This window comes from Bison bison, unplaced genomic scaffold (assembly GCF_000754665.1).
Source record: "Bison bison bison isolate TAMUID 2011002044 unplaced genomic scaffold, Bison_UMD1.0 scf7180017864223, whole genome shotgun sequence".
Lineage (NCBI taxonomy): Eukaryota > Metazoa > Chordata > Mammalia > Artiodactyla > Bovidae > Bison > Bison bison.
The window spans coordinates 153,891-181,468 of NW_011494795.1; the positions used below are offsets into that span (position 1 = coordinate 153,891).

Genomic DNA, 27,578 nt, shown 5'->3' on the forward strand with positions numbered 1-27,578 from the left:
TTCAAATGTATTCTTTTTAATGGCTGAGTAATACTCCATTGTGTATATGTACCACAGCTTTCTTATCCATTCATCTGCTGATGGACATCTAGGTTGCTTCCATGTCCTGGCTATTATAAACAGTGCTGCAGTGAACATTGGGGTACATGTGTCTCTTTCATTTCTGGTTTCCTCAGTGTGTATGCCTAGCAGTGGGATTGCTGGGCCATATGGCAGTTCTATTTCCACTTTTTAAAGGAATCTCCACATTGTTCTCCATAGTGGAGGTACTAGTTTGCATTCCCACCAACAGTATAAGAGGGTTCCCTTTTCTCCACATCCTCTCCAGAATTTATTGCTTGTTGACTTTTGGATCACAGCCATTCTGACTGGTGTGAAATGGTACCTCATAGTGGTTTTGATTTGCATTTCTCTGATAATGAGTGATGTTGAGCATCTTTTCAACATCATCAGTGTTTTATAGTTTTCTGTATACAGGACTTTTGTTTCTTTAGGTAAATTTATTCCTAACTATTTTATTCTTTTTGATGCAAGATGAATGGGATTGTTTCCTTAATTTCCCTTTCTGATTTTTCATTGTTAATATATAGGAATGCAAGGGATTTCTGTGAATTAATTTTATATCCTGAGACTTTACTATATTCATTTCTGGTGGCATCTTTAGGGTTTTGTATGTAGAGGATCATGTCATCTGCAAACAGTGTGAATTTTACTTCTTCTTTTCCCACCTGGATTCCTTTTATTTCTTTTTCTTCTCTGATTGCTACGGCTAGGACTTCCAAAACTGTGTTGAATAGTGGTGGTGAAAATAGAGACCCTTGTCTTGTTCCTGATTTTAGAGGAAATGCTTTCAAAGGAATCTTGAGGAAGAAGAATGGAACTGGAGGAATCAACCTTCCTGACTTCAGACTATACTGAAAGAAGGTGAGAGTATTAGTTGCTCAGTCCTGTCCAACTTTTTGTGGCCCCATGGTGTATAGTTTTTCTAGGCTTCTCTGTCCATGGGATTCTCCAGGCAAGAATACTGGAGTGGGTTACCATTTCTTTCACCAGGGGATCTTCCAAACCCAGGAACTGAACCCAGGTCTCCTGCATTGTATGCAGAGTCTTTCCTGTCTAAGCCACCAGAGAAGACTATACTACAAAGCTATAGTCATCAAGACAGTATGGTACTGGCACAAAGACAGAAATCAATGTAGGTCAATGGAACAAATTAGAAAGTCCAGAGGAACATCCATGTACCTATGGACAACTTATCTTTGACAAAGGAGGCAAAAATATACCATGGAAAAAAGACAATCTCTTCAACAACTGGTGGTGGGAAAACTGGTTCACTATGTGTAAAAGAATGAAACTAGAGCACTTTCTGACACCATACACAAAAATAAACTCAAAATGTATGAAAGGCCTAAATATAAGACCAGAAACTATAAGTAGAGGAAAACAAAGGCAGAACACTCTCTGACATAAATCACTCCAAGATCTGCTATGACTGGCCTCTAAGAGTAATGGAAATAAAAACAAAAATTAACAAATAGAACTTAATTAAACTTAAAAACTTTTGCAAAATGAAGGAAACTATAATGAAGGTGAAAAGACAGCCCTCAGAATGGGAGAATATAATAAAAACAAATGAAGCAACTGACAAATAATTAATCTCCAAAATATATAAGCAGCTCATGCAGCTCAATATCAGGAAAATGAAGAACCCAATCAAAAACTGGGCAAAAGACCTAAACAGACATTTCTCCAAAGAAGACATACAGATGGCTAATAAAACATGAAAGGATGTTGAACTTCACTCATTATTAGAGAACTGTAAATCAAAACCACAATGAGGTATCATCTCACACCAGTCAGAATATCCATTATCAAAAAGTCTACAAACAATAAAGCTGGAGAGGGTGTGGAGAAAAGGAAACTCTCATAAACTGTTGATGTGAATGCAAACTGGTACAGCCACTATGGAGAACAGTATGGAGATTCCTTTAAAAACTGAAAATAGAATTGCCATACCACCCAGCAGTCCCACTGCTGGGCATACACCCTGAGGAAACCAGAACTGAAAGAGACACATGTACCCCCATGTTCATGGCAGCACTATTTATAATAGCTAGGACAGGGAAACAACCTAGATGTCTGTCAGCAGAGAATGGATAAGGAAATTATGGTACATATACACAATTGAATATTACTTACTATAAAAATAAATGCATTTGAGTCAGTTATAATGAGGTGGATGATCCTGGAACCTATTATACAAAGTGAAATAAGTCAGAAAGAGAAAGAAAAATACTGTATACTAATGCATATATATGGAATTTAGAAAGAAGGTACTGACAGTTCTACATGCAGGGCAGCAAAGGAGACAGATATAAAGAAGAGACTTTTGGACCAAGTGGGAGAAGGCAAGGGTGGAATGATTTGAGAGAATAGCACTGAAACATGTGCATTATCATATGTAAAATAGATGACCAGTGCAAGTTCGATGCATGAATCAGGGCACCCAAAGGTGGTGCTCTGGTATAACCCAAAAGGATAGGGTGTGGAGAGGTGTAGAAGGAGGATTCAGTATGGGGTGGACACATATATACCAGTGGCCAATTCATGTTGATGGATGACAAAAACCTCACAATACTGTAAAGTAATTATCCTCCAATTAAAATTAATTAATTAATTGGAAAAAATATTAAACAGAAACTACTCAAAAAGAAATAGACAATGTGAATAGACCTATAAGAAATACAAAGTTTCATCTGATAATCAAGAAACTACCCACAATTTGACAATGAAAAGCTCAGGCGCAGATGGTTTCAATGCTGAATACTACTCAAATAATTAAAGAATTAATATCAATTTTTCACTAACTCATCCAACAAATAGAAGATGACAGAATACTTTGAAGGTCATTCTTCAGAATCAGTATTAACTTGGTGTGAGAAACAGAGTAAGATAGTAGAGGAAAAAAAAAAACAAAACTACAGATCAATGTGTCTTATGACCATGGATACACAGATCCTCAAGGGAATACTAGCAAACTGAATCTACTAATATATACAAAGATGTATACATCATATATAAGTACACTTTATCCCAGGAATGCAAGGTTATATAATATGCCATTTCAACAGAGAAAAAAACAATGACCACACAATTATCTAATATGTGCATAAGAACCATGTGACAAAAATCCAATACACACTTGTGATTTTAAAAACTCTCAGAAAACAGGAACAGAAGGGTCTTTCATCAACCTGATAAAAGGAATCTATGAAAAACCCATAGTTAACAACTTACGTAAACCCATGCTACTGCTAAGTCACTTCAGTCGTGTCCAACTCTGTGCGACCCCACAGACGGCAGCCCACCAGGCTCCCCTGTCCCTGGGATTCTCAAGGCAAGAACACCGGAGTGGGTTGCCATTTCCTTCTCCAATGCATGAAAGTGAAAATTGAAAGTGAAGTTGCTCAGTCGTGTCTGACTCTTAGCGACCCCACGGACTGCAGCCCACCAGGCTCCTCCGTGCATGGGATTTTCCACTCGAGAGTTCTGGAGTGGAGTGCCATTGCCTTCTCCAACGTAAACCCATAGATAACACTAATACTTAACAGTGAAAAACTGGATGATTTCTCTAACATTAAGAATAAGACAAGGAAGCCTTTTTCACCACTTCTACTCAAAACTGTACCTGACATTCTAACCAAAAGAATTAATCAAGAAAATTAAAGAAAACATATCCATATAGGAAATGAAGACTAAAATTCTATCATCAGATAACATGATCTTGTACACAGTGAATCCTAAGGAAGTCACTAAAAACCTATTAGAACTAATAAACAAGTTCAGTCAGGTTTCAAGATACAAGATCAAAATACAAAATCAATTGTATTTCTTTACATTGCAAAAAATAATCTGAAAGTCACATTGAAAAAACACTCAATTTATAATAACATCAAAAAGAATAGAATAAGTAGGAATTAAATAAAAGATGTAAAATTTACACTCTAAAGAGCACAAAACCTTGTTGAACTAAATTAAAGAAGACGTAAGTAAATGAAAAACATGCCATGATCGTGAATCAGAACATTTACACTGTCAAGATGGCAAATCGACTGATATAAGGCATTTCCTTTCAGGACTCTAGCTGACCTCTTTGAAGAAATTGACTATCTTAGATTAAATTCATATGAAATTGCAAGGGGCTCAGAGAAGACAAAACATTCCTGAAAAAAATAATAAAGTTATAAAGACTCACATTTCCTGATTTTAAGACTTATCATAAAGTGACATTAATCAAGGCAAAGTGGTTCTGGCCTAAGGATGGATATACAGATTCATGGAACAGAGTTTTGAGTGCAGAAATACGCCCACATGCCTATGGTCAACTGAACACTGAAACTGTTTCCAAGACCACTCAATGGAGACAAAACAGTCTTTTCAATAAGTGGTGCTGAGACAACAGGATAGCTATAGGCAAATTACACCAGGAGTATTGATTTAAGTAATAACTGAAATTTGTACCTTTTGACCACCATCGTCCAATTCTATCTCCCAAATCCTATCTTTGGTAGTCAAAACTCTGACATCATTTTTCTATGAGTTCAGATTTCTTCCTTTGATTCAACATGTAAGTGTTTGTTTTTCTCTGTCTGACTTATCTCACTAAGCATAATTGCCAGGAGCCAGCACGGGAGTCCCCACCCATAACAAGGTTATGTGGGAGAGTTCTGGAGGGCAAGGCGAGCCAGAACTTGAGGGGTGCCCCTCTGGGCCTGCCTGAGCGTCTACCCTAAAACCAGAGTCTGCCTGCTTTACTGCTTTGTGCTCTCACCTACACCTCTGACTTTACGGGGGGCTGTCCCCCACCACCATCTCTCTCTCTGAAAAAGAGTTAACTTACAGCTCCAGTTAATAAAGTTCCTGGGTGTGACAAGAGTGTTTTAGTTCACAAACCCCTCAGATGGCTCTCTAACTTGCCTGACAGGTTTACCCAGACTCCTACAGCTATGCATACAATTGTTTACAGTCTCCCAGCCACGAGAGGCACGGGAAGCTTAAGATATTCAAATAGTATAGAGCCTCTCGGAAAGTTAGAAATTGTCAGAATAGAACTAGTAGAAGATTTTATTGTTGAGCCAATGCTTGCTGCCAAGTTTCCACATCCCCTGTATTGTATCCTTGGAAGCGTATTAATTAATATAGTTGGTATGTAGAAAACATAAGTAGTGGCCTTGGTGTTAACAACTTTAGACCCTTAAGGTAATAAATTCTTTCCTTTGTTGTAAATCCATTGCACCTTTGCCCTATAGGAATGCAACTTTATCTAACACCTTCGGAGGATGGCGCCAACTTTAAAATAATTACTCTTAGAGAAAATAAGTCTTATGGTTGACAAACCTTTGTCAGAGTCATAAAATGTTAACAGGCCTTCTGGCCAGAGGATGATGTAAATCACCTAAACCATTTGTATACGATAAATTTACAGAAAAGAAAGCCTGGTCTCAATAAGGATCAAAGACTGCTGATTTTGCATGATTTCACATCTCCTATTATCCTCTATGTGGAACTTAGGGTATAAAAGCCCCTGTTGAAAATAAAGCTATGGGCCTTGCTCACTGAAGCTTGGTCTCCCTGTGTCATTCTTTCTTGTTTCCTTTTCCTCCTTTTCTCTTCTGTTCTTCCTTCATGCCAAAATAATTTGGAGCAGGGGGGTCCTCTGCAACCACTTATTTGCCTGGGCTTCTAAGACCTACTCGAGAAGGTGCCTAAGGTGGGGCACCTTCCGCTATTCGAGAGGGCGCCTGCGGCCTCCGTGGTCAGAGCAAGTTTGGTGTCATGAACTTTATTGATTTCGAGCGTAAACCAGTTATTATTGAGCATCTAATAAATCTCTCAGCCTTTGCTATCCCTTAATCGCCAACGCCGTCATCCTGAGGGAATCCCTGGATCCAACCCGGGCTGGACCCCGGCACATAATACCCTCCATTGAGGTCCAGACACATTGCTGCAAATGGCAGGATTTCCTTCCTTTTCATGGCTGAATAGTATTCTGGTGTGTGTGTATGTGTGGTGGGGGTGGGGGGGTATATACACCACATTTTCCCTCTACATTTATCCATCCATGGACACTTAGCTTGTAAAAACCATTGTATTGTATATTTTAAATCAGTGAATTGATGGTATTGAATTATATCTCAATAACCTTGTGAAAAAGAAGGAAGGAAGGGAGGGAAGGAGGAAGAGGGGAAGAAAGAACAAGAGGGAAGAAGGGATGGAGGGAGAAATACAGAAAAAGAAATGTAGTAGGACACTTACCTACTGAAAGTAGAAATGGATCAAGGATATCAAATCTTAAGAGCTTCTTGGCATTCTCCACAAAGGGATCTTGTGGGTTGCCAAGGGAATCAATATTCACTCCAAATGATGTGCTAGTAATCACATCCATGCTGTAGGCCCCAAAGACCCTGAGTAGAGAAAGATAAACACAGACAATTACAATTGGGACCAGTTGACTATCCATATCCAATACAGTTAACAAGAAAATCATATAAAATCAGATGCCCAGGCAAGACAGGTCAAGAGCCACACTCTCTCAGAACCACCTGCTGGATCATGGAAGACTGTCTGCTACTATCACTCACTCCTGAGGTGTGTATGAGTGTGAATGATGCAACTGCCCCCGTGCTGGGGGGACGGGGACACTAAGGCAAGTTAGACCCCACCCCCCAAACTCAAGGAGCTCAGTCACAGAAGGATAGAACCCATAATCAGACAGAGGACAGTAGTGTGCTTTGACTATGGGCAATAAAAGGTGTATATGGACTGTGTCTGAGCAGAGCAAAGGGAGCAAATTCACTCTTCCTGGGGAGTCAAGAAAGGGGACATTGATCTGGGTCTCACCTCACCACAGAATTGTGCTCAGAGCTGATGCCCCTTTAGCGCAAAAGCAGAGTTGATATACAATATCACATAGTTTCAGGTGTAGAAGGACGATTTTAAATACTCCATTTAAAGTTATTATTAAATACTGACTACATTCCTTGTTAGGTACAGTCTATCCCTGTAGCACAATTACGTTATACATTGCAATTTGTACCTTTTAATCATCTGTCCTATCTTGCACTCCCCTTCCTACTTCCCACTGGTAACCACCACTTTGTTTTCTACACTGTGAGTCTGTTTGGTTTTATATATTGATATTTATTCATCTTATGTTTAGATTCCACATACACATGATAACATGCAATACTTTCATTCTCTGTCTAACTTATTTCACTAAGCATAATACCCTCTAGGTCCATACATGCGGTAAATGGCACAGTGTCATTCTTTTTTATGGTTCAGTAGTATTTCTTGTGGGGGTGCCTGTGTACACACATGTGCTGCATCTTCTTTAAGCATTCATCTACTGACAGATACTTATGCTGCTTCCGTATCTTGGCTTTGTAAATAAAGCTGATACAAACATTGGGGTGCATGTATCTTTTCAAATTAGTATATTCATTTTCACTGGATGTATACTCAGGGTGGAATTGCTGGATCATATGACAGTTCTTAGCTTCCTGGGTGGCTCAGTGGTAAAGAAACTGCCTGCAATGCAGGAGATTTGGGTTCAATCGCTGGGTCAGGAAGATCCCCTGCAGAAGGGAATGGCTACCCAATCCAGTATTCTTGCCTGGGAAATCCCATGGACAGAGGAGCCTGGGGGCTACAGTCTGTGGGGTCACAGAGAGTGGGACATGACGGAACACAGACAATAGTTCTCTTTAAGCTTTTGGAGAAACCTCCATACCGTTTCCCACAGCGTCTGCATCAGTTTACAGTCCACCAACCTTGTACCAGGGTTTCCTTTTCTCCACATCCTCACCCAAACTTACAGGTGTTGGCTGATTTTGTGATTTTGATATGCATTTCTCTGATGATTTGCAATGTTGAACATCTTTTCAATTGTATATCTTCGCTTGAAAAAAATGTCTATTAAGATCTGCTCATTTTTCACTGGGTTGTTTGTTATTTAGATATTGAGTTGTATGAGACATTTACATATTTTGGGTACTAATCTCTTATCATCACATCATTTGCAAATTATTTCTCCCATCTATTTATTAGGCTGTCTTTTCATCTTATCAATATTTTACTTCACTGTGTAAAAGACTTATAAGTTCAATTAGATAAAAGTAAAAAATTAGGTCATTTGTTTACTTTTGCTCTTGTTTTCTTTGCCTTAAGAGTTAAATCCAAAAACATATTGATATGATTTATGTCAAAGAGCATTCTGCCTATTGTTTCTTCTATGTTTTTATGGTTTCCAGACTTACATTTAGATCTTTAATCTATTTTGAGTTAGCTTTTCTATAGGGTATGAGAAAATGTTCTATTTTCATTCTTTTACATGTAGTTGTCCAGTTTTCCCAGTATACTTATTGAAGAGACTGTCTTTTCTCCATTGTATAGTCTTGCTTTCTTTATCATAGATTAATTGACTCTAAGTATATGAGTTTATTTTGGGCCTATCAATTTTATTCAATTGATATGTGTCTCTTTTGTGCCAGTACTCTCTAAAATCAGGAAAAGACAAGGATGCCCACTCTTCCACCTTCTATTCAATATACTATGGGAAGTCCTAGCCACAGGAATCAGATAAGAAAAAGAAATAAAGGGCATCCTAATTGGAAGGGAACATGTAAAACTATTACTATTCGCAGATGAAACAATATTTTATATAGGCAACTCTGAAGTTCCACCAAAACTCTACAATAAATAAATTCAGTAAAGTGGCAGGTACATGATTAATTTGTAGAAATCTGGGTTCTTTTCTATACAGTAATAAAGAACAATCAGAAAGGGAAAATAATAAAACAATCCTGTTTAAAATCACATTAAAAAGAATAAGACACCGAGGAATAAACTTAACCAGGGAGGTGAAAGACCTATACTATGAAAACTATAAAACAATGAAGGAAACTGAAGGTGATACACGAAATGGAAAGATGTTACATGTACATGGATAGGAACAATTAATATTGCCTAAATGTCCATATTACCCAAAGCAATCTATAGATCTAGCATGATCCCTATCAAAATACCTGTGTTACTTTACACAGAACTAGAACAAATTATCCTCAAGTTTATATGGAACCATACAAGACCATAAATAGCCAAAGCAATCTTGAGAAAACCAACAGAGATGGAGGTATCATGCTTCCTGACTTAAGACCAAACTGTGTATTTTTGTCTCCCAGAATATCCAAGGTGACACTTAAGCAGATAAGTTAATCCTGGCTCATGTACACAGAAGATACCTTCTGATATTTTGATGAGCCAACACTCATTTTTAAGTGGCCGGCCAGTCGGAGTTGTAACACCATACACCTACTTCTGTCTGGTCACTAGAGTAACTCAGAAATAGGAGTTTGGCTCCAAGGCAGGAAACACAAGGGTCTCAGTGGAGCTCAGAGGACCAGCAGCTTCACCCCTACTTACTCTTTCATGTCGACGGACGTGCCTTTCTCTGCTTCCTTCCTCAGGTTCCTCACCAACACATCTCCATACTTCCCAATGATAGGGAACATCTAGACACAAAACACAACAGCACTGGAAGTTAAATGTGGAGACTCAAATTTTAGAAGAACTTTTCAAGGGCATGGAGGTTTAAGTGACATTTTATTATGAATCTGACGAGGTCTCTTCTAGGATGGGAAGATGAAAACCATTTTAGGAAACTCAAATTTGGCACACCACTCCTTGGACAGGGATATGAATTTATTTTCTACCTTATTCTTTAAGTTGCTCATGGAAAACCCTCTTCTTTTACCTCCTTGAGCTTCCCACTGGTGAAGGTTGGAGACAGCAATGTCCGTATTCTCTTCCATTGTTCATCCTCAGCCACAGAAACAGCATTTTTCATAACTCCCATTGGACCAAAAACCTAGAGTTGAAAGCAAATTTAACCCTACCTAAGTGTTGGAAGTCTCAACAGTTGTGGAAAATTTCTTAATAATTTGGGAACAATGTATTCAACAAATCTTTAGTGACTATCTACATAGTACCAGGCCCTATGCTAGATGAACAATAAACTTTATCCTGAATATCTAGGTTCTGTGAATGTGGAAGAGACATTCAGCCACTTCATGTGGTTTCCAGCCTTCATATTCCAATCTCCTTTTAAACGCAAATGACCCATGTAGTACAGAAAGGGTTCTTCCAGGGGGATAGAAGGGAATAAGATCTTGTTCATCTTCTTGGGCTATGCAGAGAAGAAAGGGATTGGTGACAGCCAGCCAGATAGCCTTGACAGACTGCATTTTGCCTCAGATTACTTCTGTCTTTACATATATTTACAGCCTGATCAACTGGAAAAAGGAATGTGCTGAATTGATGGGGCTTTTTAAGTAGTACTAATTACACAAAAGTTTATGAAACTATTTCAAATTCTGAAAATAATTGTGCAATGACATGGAAAACATTTTCCCTTACATTTTCCCCCAGGAATAGAAGGGGGAAGAAGACAACTCTATTTCTCAGCTTGGGACAGATGTATGAAGCCAGCCTGTTTGAAAATCCCCTCAATCTTTCAAATTTATATTTTGTTTTAAAATAGATTGCTCCAACACTCACTCATGATAAAACTCACAAAACAGGAAGACAAAAAAATTTCCTCAACTTGATAAAGAGCATCTACAAAAAGACCTACAGCTAATATCACTTTATGATGAAATACCAAAGTGACATCTCCAAGATAGGAGACTCGTCACCAGAGTAGGAGACTCCAGATTTTGTTGTCTCACAATTAGACAGCCCACAGTAAATGAAAATAGGTTTAAAAAGGTCAACAATACAACAGAGCACACTTGAAAACAGCTCACAAAAAAAGTAAGGAGAAGAGTTGCATATTGTTTGCATCATCCCTTCCCTTAGGCCAGCACCTCTCAGCAGCAAGAGGAAATTCCCCAGCTTGAGACATTTTCCCTTGCTGGAAAAAAGAAAAAAAATGACTAAAAGAGACAACAGGATCAGTGACCAGTTTCTCCAGCCTTTCAGAACATTGCACAAATGACCTGCTTTGCTTTCACCCTTCCCAGAGAAGAGCAGAGCCGAGACATCTAGAGACAACTAGGAACAAAGAAGAAGGGCAGGGACTACCAGTGTCAACCACGCAGCAGGAGTGACTATGGTTCTCTGTATCCTCCTCTGCAGAAAACCCCAGAAACTTTGCTATGACGAAACCAAGTGCCAGCATAGTCATTGAGCAACCTCTGAAAATTTTGGTGCTGATCACTCCCCAGGGTTCTACATTAGCAGACTCCAGTGCCCTAAGTCCTATCTTCCCCCTCAACCCCCAAAAGAGCTGCTCCAGCCAGTGATGCCCTGAGACCCAGGATTCACACTGGCTGCCAGCCCCAATCTTTTTGGCTGGGCATGTGCAAAACCCCATCCCAGACCCCTGCAGCTGCTCTATACTACATCAGTGGAAAGCGGTAGGTATAATGTGCTTTTGTAGCTACACAAACATACACACACAGCTATCTGTCTTTATCTGTATTTATCTGTCATCTGCCTATATCATCTGACCTGTTATCATCTATCTACATACCAAAGTGTGGATCTACACTGATAATTTAGTTGGTGACTCTGCAGGGTTTAGTCCAGTTTCTCAGTCTCTGAACCTGTGACTTCTTCTCCAATGGTGAGAATGCCAGCTTCCATCATCCTTTCTATATTATTACTTGATCAATCCTCCTTTATGTACCCAATCCACAATGCATCCCTTTCCACTCACGATGCCCTCTCACCCTACGAGCCACCACCACAAGTGAGTATTTGGTTTCCCTTACCAGTGAAAGTGAAAGGGGCTTCCCTGATAGCTCAGTTGGTAAAGAATCTGCCTGCAGTGCAGTAGACCTTGGTTCGATTTCTGGGTCAGGAAGATCCCCTGGAGAAGGGAAAGGCTACCCACTCCAGGATTCTTGGGCTTCCCTTGTGGCTCAGCTGGTAAAGAATCTGCCTGCAATGCAGGAGACCTGGGTTCAATCCATGGGTTGGGAAGATCTTGAGAAGGGAAAAGCTACCCAGTCCAGTACTCTGCCCTGAAGAATTCTATGGACTCTATAGTCCATGGGGTCTCAGAGAGTCGGACATGACTGAGCTACTTTCACTTTCACTTTACCAGTGCCTGGCTGCCAACCCTGTGGAAACCCTCCCCTCCCTACTCGGTCTCTGACTTGGAGCCACTGTCCTCCTTCTCTGGCCCCACCCTGACGTGTGAGGCTGCCCACCTTCTGTGGCCCACCTTCGGGTTTAGGACTGGAATGTCCAGGAAGAGACAGCAAGCAGGGGAAGGAGAGGGGAGGGAAGGGACAGGAAAGGGAAGAGATGGCAGGCAGGGGAAGGAGAGGTGAGGGAAGGGGCAGGAAAGGGAAAGGAAGAGCCACGTGCAGCTTCTGACCCCACTGAAACTGACCAGTGCGTGTAGCCTTTCTCCCAATCAACTGATCAATCAGCCACCTTTAATTCAACATTCATGGTGTTAAGGCAGTTGCAGGAGTCCTACCCTACTGCCTCCAACCGCACTAGAGCTGCCCAGTTAGTGCCACTGCTGATGCTATGTGGACCCAGGATCCACACCAGCAGCCAATCTTTTTCAATGCGCATGTGCAAAACACCATCGGAGGGCCCTGCAGATGCTCAGATGCCTAAAGCCAGTCCTTACTACTGTCACTCAACTGTACTGACACCTGCCCACAGCTAACCTCTGCAGCCACACACATGCCCACTGCCAGGCTCAAGCCCGAGCACAGCAATGAAGACCCAGGGGAGCAAAAAATAAAATAAATAAATTACTTTTAATAGATAGTCTTTCCATAAACGGTGCTGGAGCAAATCAGACATTTAGATGCAAAAAAAAAAGCAAACTTAACCTCACATGTTACACAGAAACACAAAATGGATTATAGACTTAAAGGTAAAACATAAAATGATTTAATGTTTAGGGACAAAATAGGAGAAAATCTGCAATGCCTAAGATATTTTGGACTTGACAACAAAGGCAAAATCCATAAAAGGGAAAACTGATAAATCACTCATCAAAATTTAAAGAGCAATATTTGCTATGCTAAAGATCCTGATAAGAGGAAAAAACAAGCTACTTGCCACAAATATAAAAAAAAATAGTAAGAAGGAGCCTTGTAGGGATGGAATAGTTCTGTACATTGATTGTCATGGTAGCTACAAAATCTACATCTAGGACTCATTTTCACAGAGCAAAACATACAAAATGAGTGAGCATGAAACTGAAGAAATCACAATATGCTCTGTGGATGGTATGAATGTCAATTTTCTGCTTTGAAATTGTAGTCTAATTAATCAATGTATTGCCATTGGAGGGATCAGAACAAAATGTACATGACATCCAGCCTCTCTGTGTTTTTCTCTTTTAACAACATCCTGTGAATTTATAATATATTTCAAAATGCATATCTAACAAACAAATTGCAAATTTAAAAAAATGGATGCCTACCCTCCGGTTTGTGAAGACAGAATAACATTCTTTCACTAGTACTGTTTTGATCATGTCTGGATCCGTGATAACCAACAGAGGATGTTTACCTTCAAAAATCCTGTGTAGGGAAAACAGAGCTGATTAAACTTAAGGAGCCATTTTCTGCAGCTGGAGCCATACCTGGAAGTCCAGATGTTTATCTTAACATTACATAATCCATCCTTCTAAGGTCATCATTAAAAATACCATGAAAACACTTCTAGGTCATGGGTATATGGGTATTTCCTATATCATTTTCCATAATTTTTATGGGTTTAATGTATTTCATTGGAGAAGGCAATGGCACCCCACTCCAGTACTCTTGCCTGGAAAATCCCATGGATGGAAGAGCCTGGTGGGTTGCAGTCCATGGGGTCGCTAAGACTCAGACACGACTGAGCGGCTTCACTTTCACTTTTCACTTTCATGCATTGGAGAAGGAAATGGCAACCCACTCCAGTGTTCTTGCCTGGAGAATCCCAGGGACGGGGGAGCCTGGTGGGCTGCCGTCTATGTGGTCGCACAGAGTCGGACACGACTGGAGCGACTTAGCAGCAGCAGCAATGTATTTCATTATCAAGAAAAAAGTTAGGTTAGTAAATAACTGAAGAAAGCAAATTATCTGCAAATTAAAAAATAATTAAGGGGAGACCATCTACTCAGTCATTTTTGGAGATGTACCCAAAGCATGAAAATACATATAATATTAGATGAAAACTGTAGACACATCTATCATAAATATGTAACAATATATCTGCAAATGGAAGAAGATTTGGAATGCTTCACAACTGACAGTGGTATTATGAAAGATTTTCTCTTTTGTCCTATTTTCTAAAATTTGCTTATTAGTTAATATTTTTTAAGGAAAAATTTTAAATAGTGGGATCTCCTTGGTAGCATCAAGTTCAGGATAATCTGAACAAAAGGAAAAAGAGAATGAAAAAAAATCAGAAAAGCATGTATAACTCATCTTTTAAATATTTTCTTTTCATTACATGGGTCCCATGGGCCTCAGGCTCCATGTAGGTGATGTCCATCACCAGCTTGGCAGGCCCATGTTTGACCCACCTATCACACAAAGCTGACTCCTCAGATGTGACACGTCACTGTTTGACCTGATCTCCTGACTGTCAGGATGTCCCTTCATGGGAATGGGCCACTGGAATGACATTATTCTGAGTTATTTACTGTCTTCTGATATTTTGGTTTCATTATCAATCACTTACAATGGCTAGAACTAATTGGAAGATTTTCTACATGTTCCCTTAATTAAATTAAAGAGATTTAGGATTAAAAATAAATGATGTTTGGTGCCATCCTAAAATGTTCTAAGAAAACAAAGGTTTTGGAAATTATCACTGGTATTTATGCTCACCAATCTATAAAATGCTAATATAAAAGTCAGTTTTTGGTTGCTTAAGGGAAGTAGGAAGTGTGTTTTCGGTAAAAAGGGTATGAGGAATGAAATTGCATTTTGTGAAGGGAAAAGGAAGTAAGCCTAACTTACAGGTGGCTTTTTAGATGGACGTCGACAGTAATGGGTACAGAAAGGGATAAGGTTTGTGAAAAGCCAACCCTGAGGAAAAGTTTTGTATATGGTTATGCTAGGTAGTTAGAGTAGGGAAAAAGAGTCCAAAATGGCGGTGGCTAAAAGACAAGGAAGGGAAAAGCCTGTGAAAATAGAACAAAGGAAGGTCCGAGGACCAGGATGAAGACCTCAAGTAGAACAAACAGCACTCCTGGCTAAGCCCAGTTTGCATAGGGCAGGCCCAGGGGGAGGAAGAAACATAAAAAGAGGAGCCAAAGCGCCTGCTCTCTCTCTCTCTCCCACACGCTGGCGCGCTCCTCCACTCTCTTCTCTTCTCTTCGCGTCTTTGGGTTGGCATGCCCTCACGCTTTGAGGATGGATTCTCCTGCTATCTTCTAAATAAAATAGAGCCATAACACTGATTTGCCTAAGAGCTATAACATGGTTTGTCCAAGACCCGAGAGCTGTGACGCACTGAGGGCTTTAATGTCCGTCGCTCCAAATCTTTGTTGTGGATGAGACAGAACCGAGGAGCGTACACTCGCCTGACAGTTAGGACTAAGTTTGGGGCTTCCCTGGTGGCTCAGATGGTAAAGCGTCTGCCTGCAATGCTGGAGACCCGGGTCCCTGGGTCAGGAAGATCCCCTGGAGAAGGAAATGGCAACCCACTCCTGTACTCTTGCCTGGAAAAGTCCATGGACAGAGGAGCCTTGTACGCTACAGTCCATAGGGTCGCAAAGAGTCGGACACGACTGAACGACTTCACTTCACTTCTACATGTTCCCTATTCCTCCTTTAATTCCACAGAAGAATTTCAAATCGTTTTGTGATCACACATAAAAATTACGGAGAAACACTGCACTTACTTCTGCCCATTTCCAAAGGCTGTTATAAAACTCAGAGGGTGTAAGTGGGTGTCAAGAGCATTTAGTGCTGAAGCAGTGACAGGAGGGATTGAGGAGGCACTTAATCTGCTCTTCCACCTGACTGACCATATTACTTGGACGATTCTCTTCTTCCCCTCATGGTTTTGCAACAACACTTGGGTGGATAAGAGATAGTGGTTTCAGGTGACCCTTTATATTCATGATGTCACTCCCGTCTTAATAATTTCTCTCACTAACAGTCACAATTCAGGTATTTGAACTCACCTCAGATCATAGTGATTCTGTGTACTGGTGAGTGGGGTCAAACTCTATATTTATAACAGGTTTTCCCAGGTGCTCCTCATACATCCATGCATGAGAACCATTTTCTAAAAGAGAACTGGGATCCACCATGAAAAACGGACTCCAGCCCGAGCTCACAGGTACTAAGCGTTGGAGGGGCAGCTGGAGCTGGGCCAGTAGTGTCCCAGTGCTATGTATTCTTCCCACTCAAGCAGGTCGACATTTGGGGCCATGGCAACTCACAGGTTCCCATGGTTTCTGAGGGCCTCATGAGAGAAGATGAAGAGGTCCGGACAGGTAGAGCCTCTGCCACTTGCTGTTGGCAAAGAAGCACCACAAGACACCTCTCCCTCTGCTCTCACCAAACCTCCAACAGCTCCTAAAGCCCACCTGACAGACTCTGGGTTAGATATATATACCCTACATCTCCTCAAAATTGGAGAAAAACAGTGCATAAAACAATCATTGAATACAATTCTACTGGAAAATCTTACCTGAAACAATTAAAAAACAAACAAACAAACTCCATACATGCAGAGAAAGTAAAAAGCTGAGCAGATATGATTTCCCATTATGTTAACCTATAACCCTCATCTATTTTTCCAAACTGCTAAGTCGCTTCAGTTGTGTCCGACTCTGTGCGACCCCATAGACGGCAGCCCACCAGGCTCCCCCATCCCTGGGATTCTCCAGGCAAGAACACTGGAGTGGGTTGCCATTTCCTTCTCCAATGCATGAAAGTGAAGAGTGAAAGTGAAGTCGCTCAGTTGTGTCCGACTCTTCGCAACCCCATGGACTGCAGCCTACCAGGCTCCTCTGTCCATGGGGTTTTCCAGGCAAGAGTACTGGAGTGGGGTGCCATTGCCTTCTCGGAAGCTTTACAGCAAATGACTTCATTCCAAGAAGCTCTGGACTGAGAGTGCCCTCCACACCACCAGGGGAGGGCAGGATTATTATAAGAAGTGTGTCTGATTGGAATTTTCAGAATACTCACCCCCACATTTTCCCATACTTTTTAAAACATTCTTCATCAAACTCACAAACACCCTATAAGGAAAAACAATATTACATTATTAATATCCTGTATTGAACCCTATCTCTAATTCACAAAACTACTATTTTTCACTGGCAGTTGGAGGGAAGAACTTATTCACAAATGTCTTAAGGGAAAGGAGAGAAAACAGAGGAGATATTTGTAACTGACAATTTAAAATCACTCTTGAATTTTCTTTGAATATTATAGACACTAAACACTTACCCCTGTCAGTGAATACTAATTACTCCTCGTCTTCTGAAGGCTTTTTATTGTGCATGTGTTGTCTAAAATCTCTTAATCTCTAATCCACCATGGACATTTGAGAAAACTGGAAATGAGGGAAGTAAGGGTTTCCTGCACACACTTTCCTCTCCTAGTGTAACAGCCTTTTCATTTCTCTCATGAGCTCTTCCTAGAATTTCAGCAGAATAAGGAAGCTAAAGCACCAGTAATGTCTTCTAATCTCGCAGATTTAAAGACGTCTAAGGGGTGTGTGTTCCATGAGAAAGTGAATGAGTGATTGAATGAATGACAAAGTGGACTCGCCTTCTAGTTTTCCAGCTCAACGCAGAAAAGATGGGGCGGTGCCACAAATATACAAAGAACAGTGCGTTTTAAACACCTGGCCTGAGTTTTTACTTCTATAACTTAAAAAAAGCCTGTCCCTAAGTTTCTATCATGATATTTAATGCTTTACCAAGTAAATGAAGGTCCCAGAAATGTGAGTTGGGGTGCATCTACTATGGAGTTCACCTGGGAAAGGTGGAGAGGAAATTACTGCTTCTTCAGATGGAAAAATGTTCAGGAAATTCTGAGGCAGTAACAAGACAGTGAAGACCTCAGTTGGGAGAATCAGGATCTGAGAAACAAGCCTCATGTCTGCAGGACAGGAAATCTAAGCCAGAGAGCAGCCCGCATACAGGGCTCTGCCCCTGCACATCATAATGCAGCTCACGACCTTCAGTTCAGGGGCCAGGCCCTGGGGGAGGCATCAGAGCTGAATGAATATCAGAATTCACAGTCCATCTGCCACCTGGTAAATTCCTTTCAGTTAAATTAAACTTCTAATAATTTTGTCAAATCATATCCGTTCTAGTGATTTTTGTATATGTGATTCTGCCTTATTTTGTAAAAACTTCACAACTTATTTAGTGGTTAAATATCTGATAAATAGACAACCTTGCCTCAGTTACACTCATTCCCTGCTCAAACTCATCCATGAGTTGCCTGCTTTGAAGGCACAGAAAAAGCAGAAAGTTTTTGGTCCATTTTTTATATCCCAAAAGATGTCATGTGTAGCAAGAGGTAGAGCATAAAATGGGGGGGGGGGAACCCACAGGCATTAGCAGTTCCTGAGAGAATCCAAGTATGTACAAATTACCTGATACATTAGAACTGAAGCATCCAAGCAATTCAGGAGAAAGGAGAAAAAAGGGTACCCAGAGCTTATGCTACCAACAGGACTCATCTAACTATACTGTACACTGCTTAATGAGCCACAACCAGGCATCCCTTCATGCTTTTCTCCTGATAATTAGTAGAACTTTGCCTTGCTGGGAATCTGCACCTGGCAGAGAGAAGATCTTCTTCACAAAGCTTATAAGATGGAACTTCAAGTCCTGTGCTGACTCAGTCAAGAGAGCTCAACTGTCTGAGGAGGCAAACCTGAGGCTCTTAACAGCCGACAATAGAGGCCTGGGGTATAGAAGGCATGTGTGGGTGGGGCCTATGATGTGATTTCTGGGAAATATCAAAACTGACAACTGCCTACTGAGGAGGAGAATTTTACTATGGAAGTCAGCTGGGATTTGCAACCATAGGAAGCCAAAAAGGGACATCAAGCAATATGCACCTTTCGGTAGGATAGAACGTTTCCAAAAAGAGGCAGAGGTCTTGGGCCAGGAACCCCCAGCTTCTTAAACAGTCCATGTGAATAAGTTCCATATCTATAAAGTGAAAGAGAAAATCCAGGTCAGGGATTGTGGAATAAGTGCTGGAGCTGGCTAGTCACTGATTCAGAACTGGAACCATCAGCCTACAGAAGCAACATGTAGGTGATAAATACCAGCAATTCCAAAAGCAGTAATTACTTTCGTTGATCATGTTCTTTCCCTCCTCCACAGTGAGACCATAAATAGCAGCTGAAATCTTGATGTCCCAATCCTATAGAGTGGATGCTTGATAAATGTTTATAATTTCAGAGCTTCTGAGAGGTTTATGCTATAATTCCTCCAAAAATATCATTCATATGTATTTAGTAAGTGGATTCTTAGTGGTTCCACTAAAGTGGTTTAGAGATTCTCATTCTAGATACAAAGGGGAAATTTTCCTGTCTCAAACATGATATTTTGGTTATCTGCGTCCACCCAATGACAGTTACTAGACTCTACCTTGGCCTGTTCTTATCCTTTTCTTTTCCTCTGATGTTTTGTTGTTTAGTCACTCAGTCATTTCCGACTCATTGTGACCCTATGGACTGCAACATGCCAGGCTTCACTGTCCTTCACTATCTCCTAGAGTTTGCTCAAACCCATGTTCATTGAGTCAGTGATTCTACCCAACCATCTCATCCTCCGTGCCAATCTTTTCGAGCATCAGGTTCTTTTCCAATGAGTAAGTTCTTCCCATCAAGTGGCCAATGCATCAGAGCTCCCTCCATGATCTGACCTCATTTTAAGATCTGATTCTTCTTAATTCTGTCAAGAGCAGGACTTAAAGCAAGCAGAGTGTTCTTATCTGCAGAATGAAAACTGATTCAAGGCTTCCATTGCCATCATAGAAATTGAGCACCTTTCAGCTACACCCATGGCTCTGTGTTCAAGCAATTTGATTGACTTGAACTACAAATAAGTTGTAGTGATTGACTCTTTTGTTCCCTGAAACTGTATAAATGAATCAATGACTAAAGGATCCATCTCCAGACCATTCCCAACCTCATGGCATCAGGCGTGCTAAGCCCACTGCCTGATTTACATTCATTTTTCTAAAGATGCTCAATCACAAAGCCTCTGCACTTCAACTATCTTAAAAAACAATCAAGCTGGTGCTCCCTATGGCATAGGTGCTCCCTATGGCAGGCCTGCCTGCAGCTTATCTTTCATGTATTACATGTGCAAGCCCACAACTCCAGGTTCTAGATCTTTGCAAGCCTGCTCATTCTGGTGTTGCTGAGAAACGACAGAGTGCAGGAAAAGAGAGGCTGAAGGAAGAGACTGCCATCAATGGTTTAAATGTGAACTTGCTAGGCCTCCAAGGCTAACTCTGTAGAGTTAAATTAGTAAGGTATGGTTGAGCATGCTGTGTGTAAATGGTTCATAATGCCCTACAGGCACTTTCAACAAAGAGATATCGGGGTTCCCAGTCTTCAGTTACCTTCCCATGTAGAGCAAAAGACACTTTGTGTGACAAAAAATGAGTGACCATAAAAAACTTCAGAATATTAAATTAAGATCTTGTCTCTCCTTTTTGGAAGGGAGCCTTTAAGGTGGCACAGGTTCAAATTTCTGTACAAATCCAACAATCTTAAAATATGTGATAAGAGAAACCCAAAAAATTTCACAGACGGACCTATGCTGGAAGCGCACAGAGGTACCTTGGCCAAGCGCAGCTGGCTATATCTCTCTCTCCTCCAGAGCAAGTGGTGGAGGTGTGGGCACCAACTGCCACAAAAGGGGTGGCCTGGGCTATTCCCACCCCAGTTGCTTCCCCTTTTGTTTGTCTTCCTTTCCTGTTTCTCTTCACAAACAGGGCAAGTCAGTTTCTGCTTCTGAACCTTCAGTGTGCTACATGAACTCAAAAAGTGAGGCCAAGCAATTGAGTAACCATGTTGGCAACACAGGTCCCACAGAGAGCTCTGGTATAGTGTCTGAACTCACATAGTTCCACCAAGGCAGCAGGTGGACTGAGTGAATTATTTGGCTTCTTTCTAGCTCTTCACTTTTTGGTTCGTGCAGTAATGCTATTTTGGGTAAAAAGGAATGGGCTAAAGATAAAGCCAACATTTTTATAGTCTTTACATCCTGTCGGCCTAACAAGAGCATTGCCTGCAGCGGCTGATTCCTGGCTGCACCAGCGCCTTCTCAGGCTACAGGGATGTTTGCCTGTTGGGGACACTAGCTAGCCCAGCCCCACTGTCAGACGGACCTGACACCGTGTGACTGAGGTTGTGTCTTGTCCCCAGGCTTCCAGCAGATGAGATGCCAACCCTGTTGACCTTCTGTGGGACCAGGTCTGAGGAATAACTCTAGGGGTTCTGCTCTGAGGAAAGAGGAATATTCTCCCCTCCATCCCGATCTCTCTCTGGATGCCTCTCATATCATCACCAGCTCCCAGCCATGTATACTCATCTGCCCTGAAGATTAAAATAGCTTGCTGGACATGTATATTTAAAAAGGTATATCACAGGAATATTTTACTACACTAGATTCATATTCCAGGCAGTATTCTAGAGGGCGAATTTATTTACATACCTTTCTAGGTACTGGACAGCAGTCCTCTTTTATCCTTCAGGGAAAAACCACATGCTGGAAATACTCATCAATTTTTTAAATCTAGTCCTAAATAGAATGAAGTTAAACTGTACCACATAATTTTATAATATCAGACAGAAAATATGTTGCTGCAATACCTTAATTTCCTAATATTTCTTTCAAGTAATTAAAATGAGGTTAATATTACCCACGTACATGTCATCATGATTTCCTACACTTAGTGAAAATGAAATTGACAGAACCCAAATGTGATTTGTAGGGGTATCTCTAATCACTCATTGAAAGTAATTCCTGTCCCAACCTAATGCATGATAACAGAATCTCAACATTGAAAGGAATTTTTCTGCTAGATGGTTTTTTTTTATTAGTATTTTATTTTTTAACTTTACAATATTGTATTGGTTTTGCCATATATCAACATGAATCTGCCACAGGTGTACACGTGTTCCCCATCCTGAACCCTCTTCCCTCCTCCCTCCCCATACCATCCCTCTGGGTCGTCCCAGTGCACCAGCCCCAACCATCCAATATCGTGCATCGAACCTGGACTGGTGACTCGTTTCATATATGATATTATACATGTTTCAATGCCATTCTCCCAAATCATCCCACCCTCTCCCTCTCCCACAGAGTCCAAAAGACTGTTCTATACATCAGTCTCTATTTTGCTGTCTCGTATACAGGGTTACTGTTACCATCTTTCTAAATTTCTTATATATGCATTAGTATACTGTATTGGTGTTTTTCTTTCTGGCTTACTTCAACCTCCTGTGCCATACTTATTAGGGAAAAATCACTTAAAATCCAAACTGAACTCTGGGGCTTGTGCCTCTTGTAGATTTAGTAGATTTCAAATCACAGGGAAAATAAATTTGTACACTGATTCTAACTCATCCAGAGATTGAAAGAAAAGGTGAAAAAAATGAATATAATTTTAAATTTTCTACAAAGTCTTCTGAAATCTTAAGATTTCTCATTTGGAACTAGATAATTTCTGCAGAGTACAGGGTGGGGGAATTGAGTCTTAGGAATAGATGCCCTGAGGAGGGGTGCAGAAAAGGAGGAGGGGCGCAGAAAAGGGGGAGGGATGGGTATGAAAAAAAGGGTGCTTGTTCTCAGGCCTCCAAACAAAGTCGGGGTGCACCTGGTGCCTTGTGTAAATGACACCTGGAAAGAGGGTCCGGAGCAGGAGCTCCTGAGTGACAAAGGGGCCAAACATTCCTCAGGATTCCTGCAGCAGGTACAGAATCCAGAAGTCAGAGAATGAAACAAAACCCAGGTTACTGCTTGCCTCCAGGATTCCCAGCATGGGAATCAGTGAGGACTATGCTGTACACAGGCCAGTTGTTTTTAATTTTCCCTTGATGGACTCTGGTTGACTACTCTAGGTCCATGCAAACTGGCAGTCAATCAGAGGGTCATTCTCAGGAGCAAGTAATGCCACAAACCCTCCTAACAATGCTAACAGCAACTTGGGAGTAAAGTTAACTCCTTCAACAGATGTGGGTAAGATCGATGATAATAACCCATTTGGTGCCCATAGCACATGATGCTTGAGCAACTTCCCCTCCATTTACTTTGAACTTTAAAAAACTAAGGGAACCCCCTTTCCTGCTTAGCACCCCAAGATCCAGGTTACAGAGAAGAAGAGCCTAACAGTTACTCACAGATAGAGGAGCACCAGGCTGATAGCCAGGAGAACCCAGGTTTCCACGGAAAAGCTTGGGATTAGCTCCATGGCCACTTTTCTTGGCGATTCCCTCCTCTGAGTTTCCTTTCAGCTGTGTGTGATGTTCTCTGCCTGCCTCTCAGTGTGAAGCTTCTGTTCACTTCAGGTGGAGATTCAGTGCGGTTGGGAGATTTATGTGCTTAGAAAGGAGGTGGAGCTGGAGCTGCAACCAACAGAAGGGCCACCTGGGCTCTACCTGCAGGAGCCCTCTCTGCCTTGGTAGTTGGCCGAGCATCACACACACTTCAGTTTGACCTCCCTTGAGTTCATATTCTGTAGGAAATCAATAAACAACTCAATGTTATCAGTAAGCCCAAAGGTTGTAGAAACTCAAATAAAGCCACTGGCTTTAATTTTCCTCTAAACTGCCCCATGTCTACTGTTGCCTGCAGTCCAAAATGTTTGAAATCCTTCAAACAAGATGGTGGTGGTGGTTTAGTTGCTAAGTCATGTCCCACTCTTTGTGACCCCATGGAAGCAGCCCAACAGGCTCCTCTGTCCATGGGATTTCCAGGCAAGAATACTGGAATCAGGCGCCATCTCCTCCTCCACAGGGTCAAACAAGATAGCTGTGCTGATTGTTACTCATACAATTCTTTTTTCTGCCTAGAAATGCTCCTGTGTCCCTTGTAGGCTCTTAAGCTTTTCCAAATAAAGCTCAGACAGAACATCTGTGTTAGAAATTTCCCAAACCAACCTCCTCCAACAGATATAACAATTTCCTCCTCTGGGGAACTGTCCCCTGCACACAATCCTACTATCTCCCACACCACAGTCAGTTTCCATACCTAGTTCCCTCAGTGGATCAAGAGCTTGGGCACATGCTGGATACTAGCCACAGTCATGTCCCAGGTACCTAGCAGACTGCTTTCTGCAGAGTGCACATCCCAAATGGTAGATGGACTGAATTGGTAGAGGTAAGACCACTGGGCACCTGTGTGCCCTCTCCCTGTGGCTCTTTGGTGACCATGCCATCTTCCTGAATTGTTGACACACCAAGAGGGCCTGGCTGGGCCTTGGTCACTGTCTCTGTATTTTCAGGAGAATCCACCAGGATCCTGTTGACAAGAGGGCCCCAGAAGGAGAGGCAGAACATGGGGGAGAGGGTGATGGCTGCACCAATGGTATCAATTCAGGCTCATTCCTGTCCCACCCTCAGAGCATTCTGCAAGTCAGATTCTAGATCAAAGAATGGTCCTCTCTCTCTAGAAAGGCTGCAATCCAAGATCAAAGGGTGTAAAGAGAGAGAAAAAAGAAGCCTGATGGCCAAGAGGACCCCAACGTGCTTAGCCACCAGTGATGTGGCATGTACCACAACAGGACTCCAAAAAGATCACATAAGGTGATGTTATCTCTAGGGTACATGGGGTGTTGATGGGTCAGAGCAGATGGGTTCCCACTTCTGGACACAAAGAGAATTTGGGGGCTTCCCCAGTGGCACTAGTGGTAAAAGAAAAAAAAAAAAAAACCCACTTGCCAATGTAGAATACCTAAGAGACACAGGTTCAATCCCTAGAATGGGAAGATCCCCTGGAGGTGGTAATGGCAACCAACTCCAGTATTCTTGCCTGGAGAAATCCATGCCAGAGGAACCTGGATGGCTACAGTCCACAGCATCACAAAGAGTTGGACACTACTGAGGGAATTTAGCATGCACAGACAGGGAATTTTTATTGGGTAACAAGGAGCTGATACTGAGGAGGCCTAGAGTAGCAGTTGGTATCACCTGCTGGTAGGCCAACCCTGTGCACTTTAATCACTTCAATCATATCTGCCTCTGTGACCCATGGGCTGTAGCCTTCCAGGCTCCTCTGTCCATGGGATTCTCCAGGCAAAGATACTGGAGTGGGTTGCCATGCCCTCCTCCAGGGAATTTTCCCAATGCAGGGATCAAACCAGCGTCTCTTATGTCTCCTGCAATGACAGACAAGTTCTTAACTACTAGGGCCACCTGGGAAGCCCAGGTCTCCCTCTACCCTCACTGAATTCCTGATGGGAGCAGGATGAGGGCTGAGCATCAGGAAATTACACTGGCTCGTTATCAATACTTTAAACCATGTCCTATGTCTGTGAGACCTGAATAACCATGGATTACGTGAAAAACAAAACCTCAAAGGTTCTTAAAACTTAATAGAAACACAAGACATGTGTTTGTGCACTTCCTTCTCCCTTTATCCTTTCTCACTTTCACTCCTTTGCAGAAAGTGATACTCATCTCTTGCAATCTCTAGGGTGAGGTAGGGGGATGTTCTTTCTGACCCACACACATCTCACTGTGAAGAAACACACAGACATGTCCCTCACTCTGGCCTGAGGGTTCCTTGTCTGTCCCATACTGGCCAAAGTGGGTGGAAGTCTCATTAGTAAAATGCAGCAAGTCCGAACTATCTCTCCTGCACTCTTTTATTTCCTTGGGAGCTTCTCATGGAGCATGAAATTTCTACCATCAGAGTTTGTCATCTTAGGGTTCACTTCTTCCAGGAGGCCTCTGTTAAAATCCACATCCAATGAGAATTGAAATGTCTGAACACATTTATCTGTCCATTGCTTCAATCCAAGTGAGTTAATTCAGGCGCTGGTATTGTGCTGGACTGTGGGCTAGAAGCCATCCAGTCCCCTCCCTGGGGAGCAGCCTCCAGTGGAGGGAGTGAGACACACAACCAAGCTCAGTATGGGGCATACCTCTGGAATCCTTGGGGAAATGGAGCCCTAGAGAGAGGCAGCAAAGGAGAGAAATGAACGGAAGCTTGAGTACCAACAAAGGACAGACCTGGGAAGCTGGAAGAGAATCCTCAGGGAAAGTCAGAAAGTCCAAGGAATTTTGATACATTTCTGCCCCCTTTTGGTACCTTCCCTGGGTACTGTTGGGGCTTCCCTGGTGGCTCAACTGTAAACAATCTGCCTGCAATGCAGGAGACCCAGGCTCGATCCCTGGGTCAGGAAGGTCCCCCTGGAGAAGGGAATGGTTACCCACTCCAGCATTCCTGCCTGGAGAATCCCATGGCCAGAGGAGCCTGATGGACTACTACCATGGTGTTGCAAAGAGTGGGACATATTTGAATGATTAAGCACACGCACACATGGCATAGTTTTAAAGAGGGTCATGCTACAATCTTCCATTTACAGATATAGAAAGTGAGCCTTAGTGACTGCAAGTGGCTTCCCAACAGCTATTGATCAAAACATGTTATAAATAATATGAAGAAAGATGGCAAGTCTTCTGCTCTGAAATGCTGATATTCAACATTTGCCGATTCATGATGAGAGTCACTGTGTGAAATAGTGAGACCCAAGGCTGAAGCAGCACATTGGTCACAATTCTGGCTCTGTCTCCATGTCTACCCCTGCCCAGGGGCTCCCCCATGGGTCTGCAGAACCCGGACTTCATGTCACCTCAGCAGGAACAAGGACAGGTGCTTGTCATGAGGGCCCACCTGTCTCTATTCTCCACTGAGAGGAACACAAAATACATCCCCATGAAGAGATTACAGTGTCATCTGATAACTACTGACAACTTAATTCACTCAGCTAAACCCACAGCCTTTCTTATTCTTCTTGAAAACAAAACCCTTGTGGAAACTACATACTTTTACCTTCCTCCAAAACATGCCAATATGATGGTTTTCTCACTAAGCCTTACATGCCATCACCTTCCCAATTCACCTCAGGGCCCGGTCCAGCTGGTTGGAATCTGTCTAGTGTCAATAATCTAGTCAAGTCCTGGGAAAATTGTGTAGCCAGAGCCACATCCTGCTGCTGCTGCTGCTGCTAAGTTGCTTCAGTCGTGTCCGACTCTGTGCGACCCCATAGACGGCAGCCCATCAGGCTCCCCCATCCCTGGGATTCTCCAGGCAAGAACACTGGAGTGGGTTGCTGCAGGGGTCCAGCTCCGGCTGATCCAGGGTATTCGAAGGAGAGATGGCTTAGGCAACCTATTTATTTATTTATTTATCAAAGATATAAAGAGTAATAGAATGAGGATAGCTCAGTCGGAAAATTCAGTGGAGAAAAGAAGCTGAGTAGCTTGGTTTACGTGGAAAATCAATATAACCTGTGACACCAGGTTAGCTCTGACCACGGAGGCCGCAG

General features: G+C 42.0%; 1 protein-coding gene across 1 annotated transcript in view; it reads right to left on the minus strand.

Annotated features, from left to right (window-relative positions):
- Positions 1-23,620, minus strand: part of LOC104992731 (cytochrome P450 3A24-like) — a 43,882-nt gene extending 20,262 nt beyond the window's left edge. The window contains exons 1-7 of the mRNA XM_010845700.1: positions 23,428-23,620; positions 19,123-19,216; positions 17,229-17,281; positions 13,517-13,616; positions 9,815-9,928; positions 9,484-9,572; positions 6,316-6,464 (exon numbers count right to left, since the gene is read on the minus strand). Of these exons, the coding sequence (XP_010844002.1) occupies positions 6,316-6,464; positions 9,484-9,572; positions 9,815-9,928; positions 13,517-13,616; positions 17,229-17,281; positions 19,123-19,216; positions 23,428-23,498 (670 nt within the window). The 5' untranslated portion in view covers positions 23,499-23,620. The remainder of the gene's footprint in view (positions 1-6,315; positions 6,465-9,483; positions 9,573-9,814; positions 9,929-13,516; positions 13,617-17,228; positions 17,282-19,122; positions 19,217-23,427) is intronic.
- Positions 23,621-27,578: the final 3,958 nt, after the last annotated feature.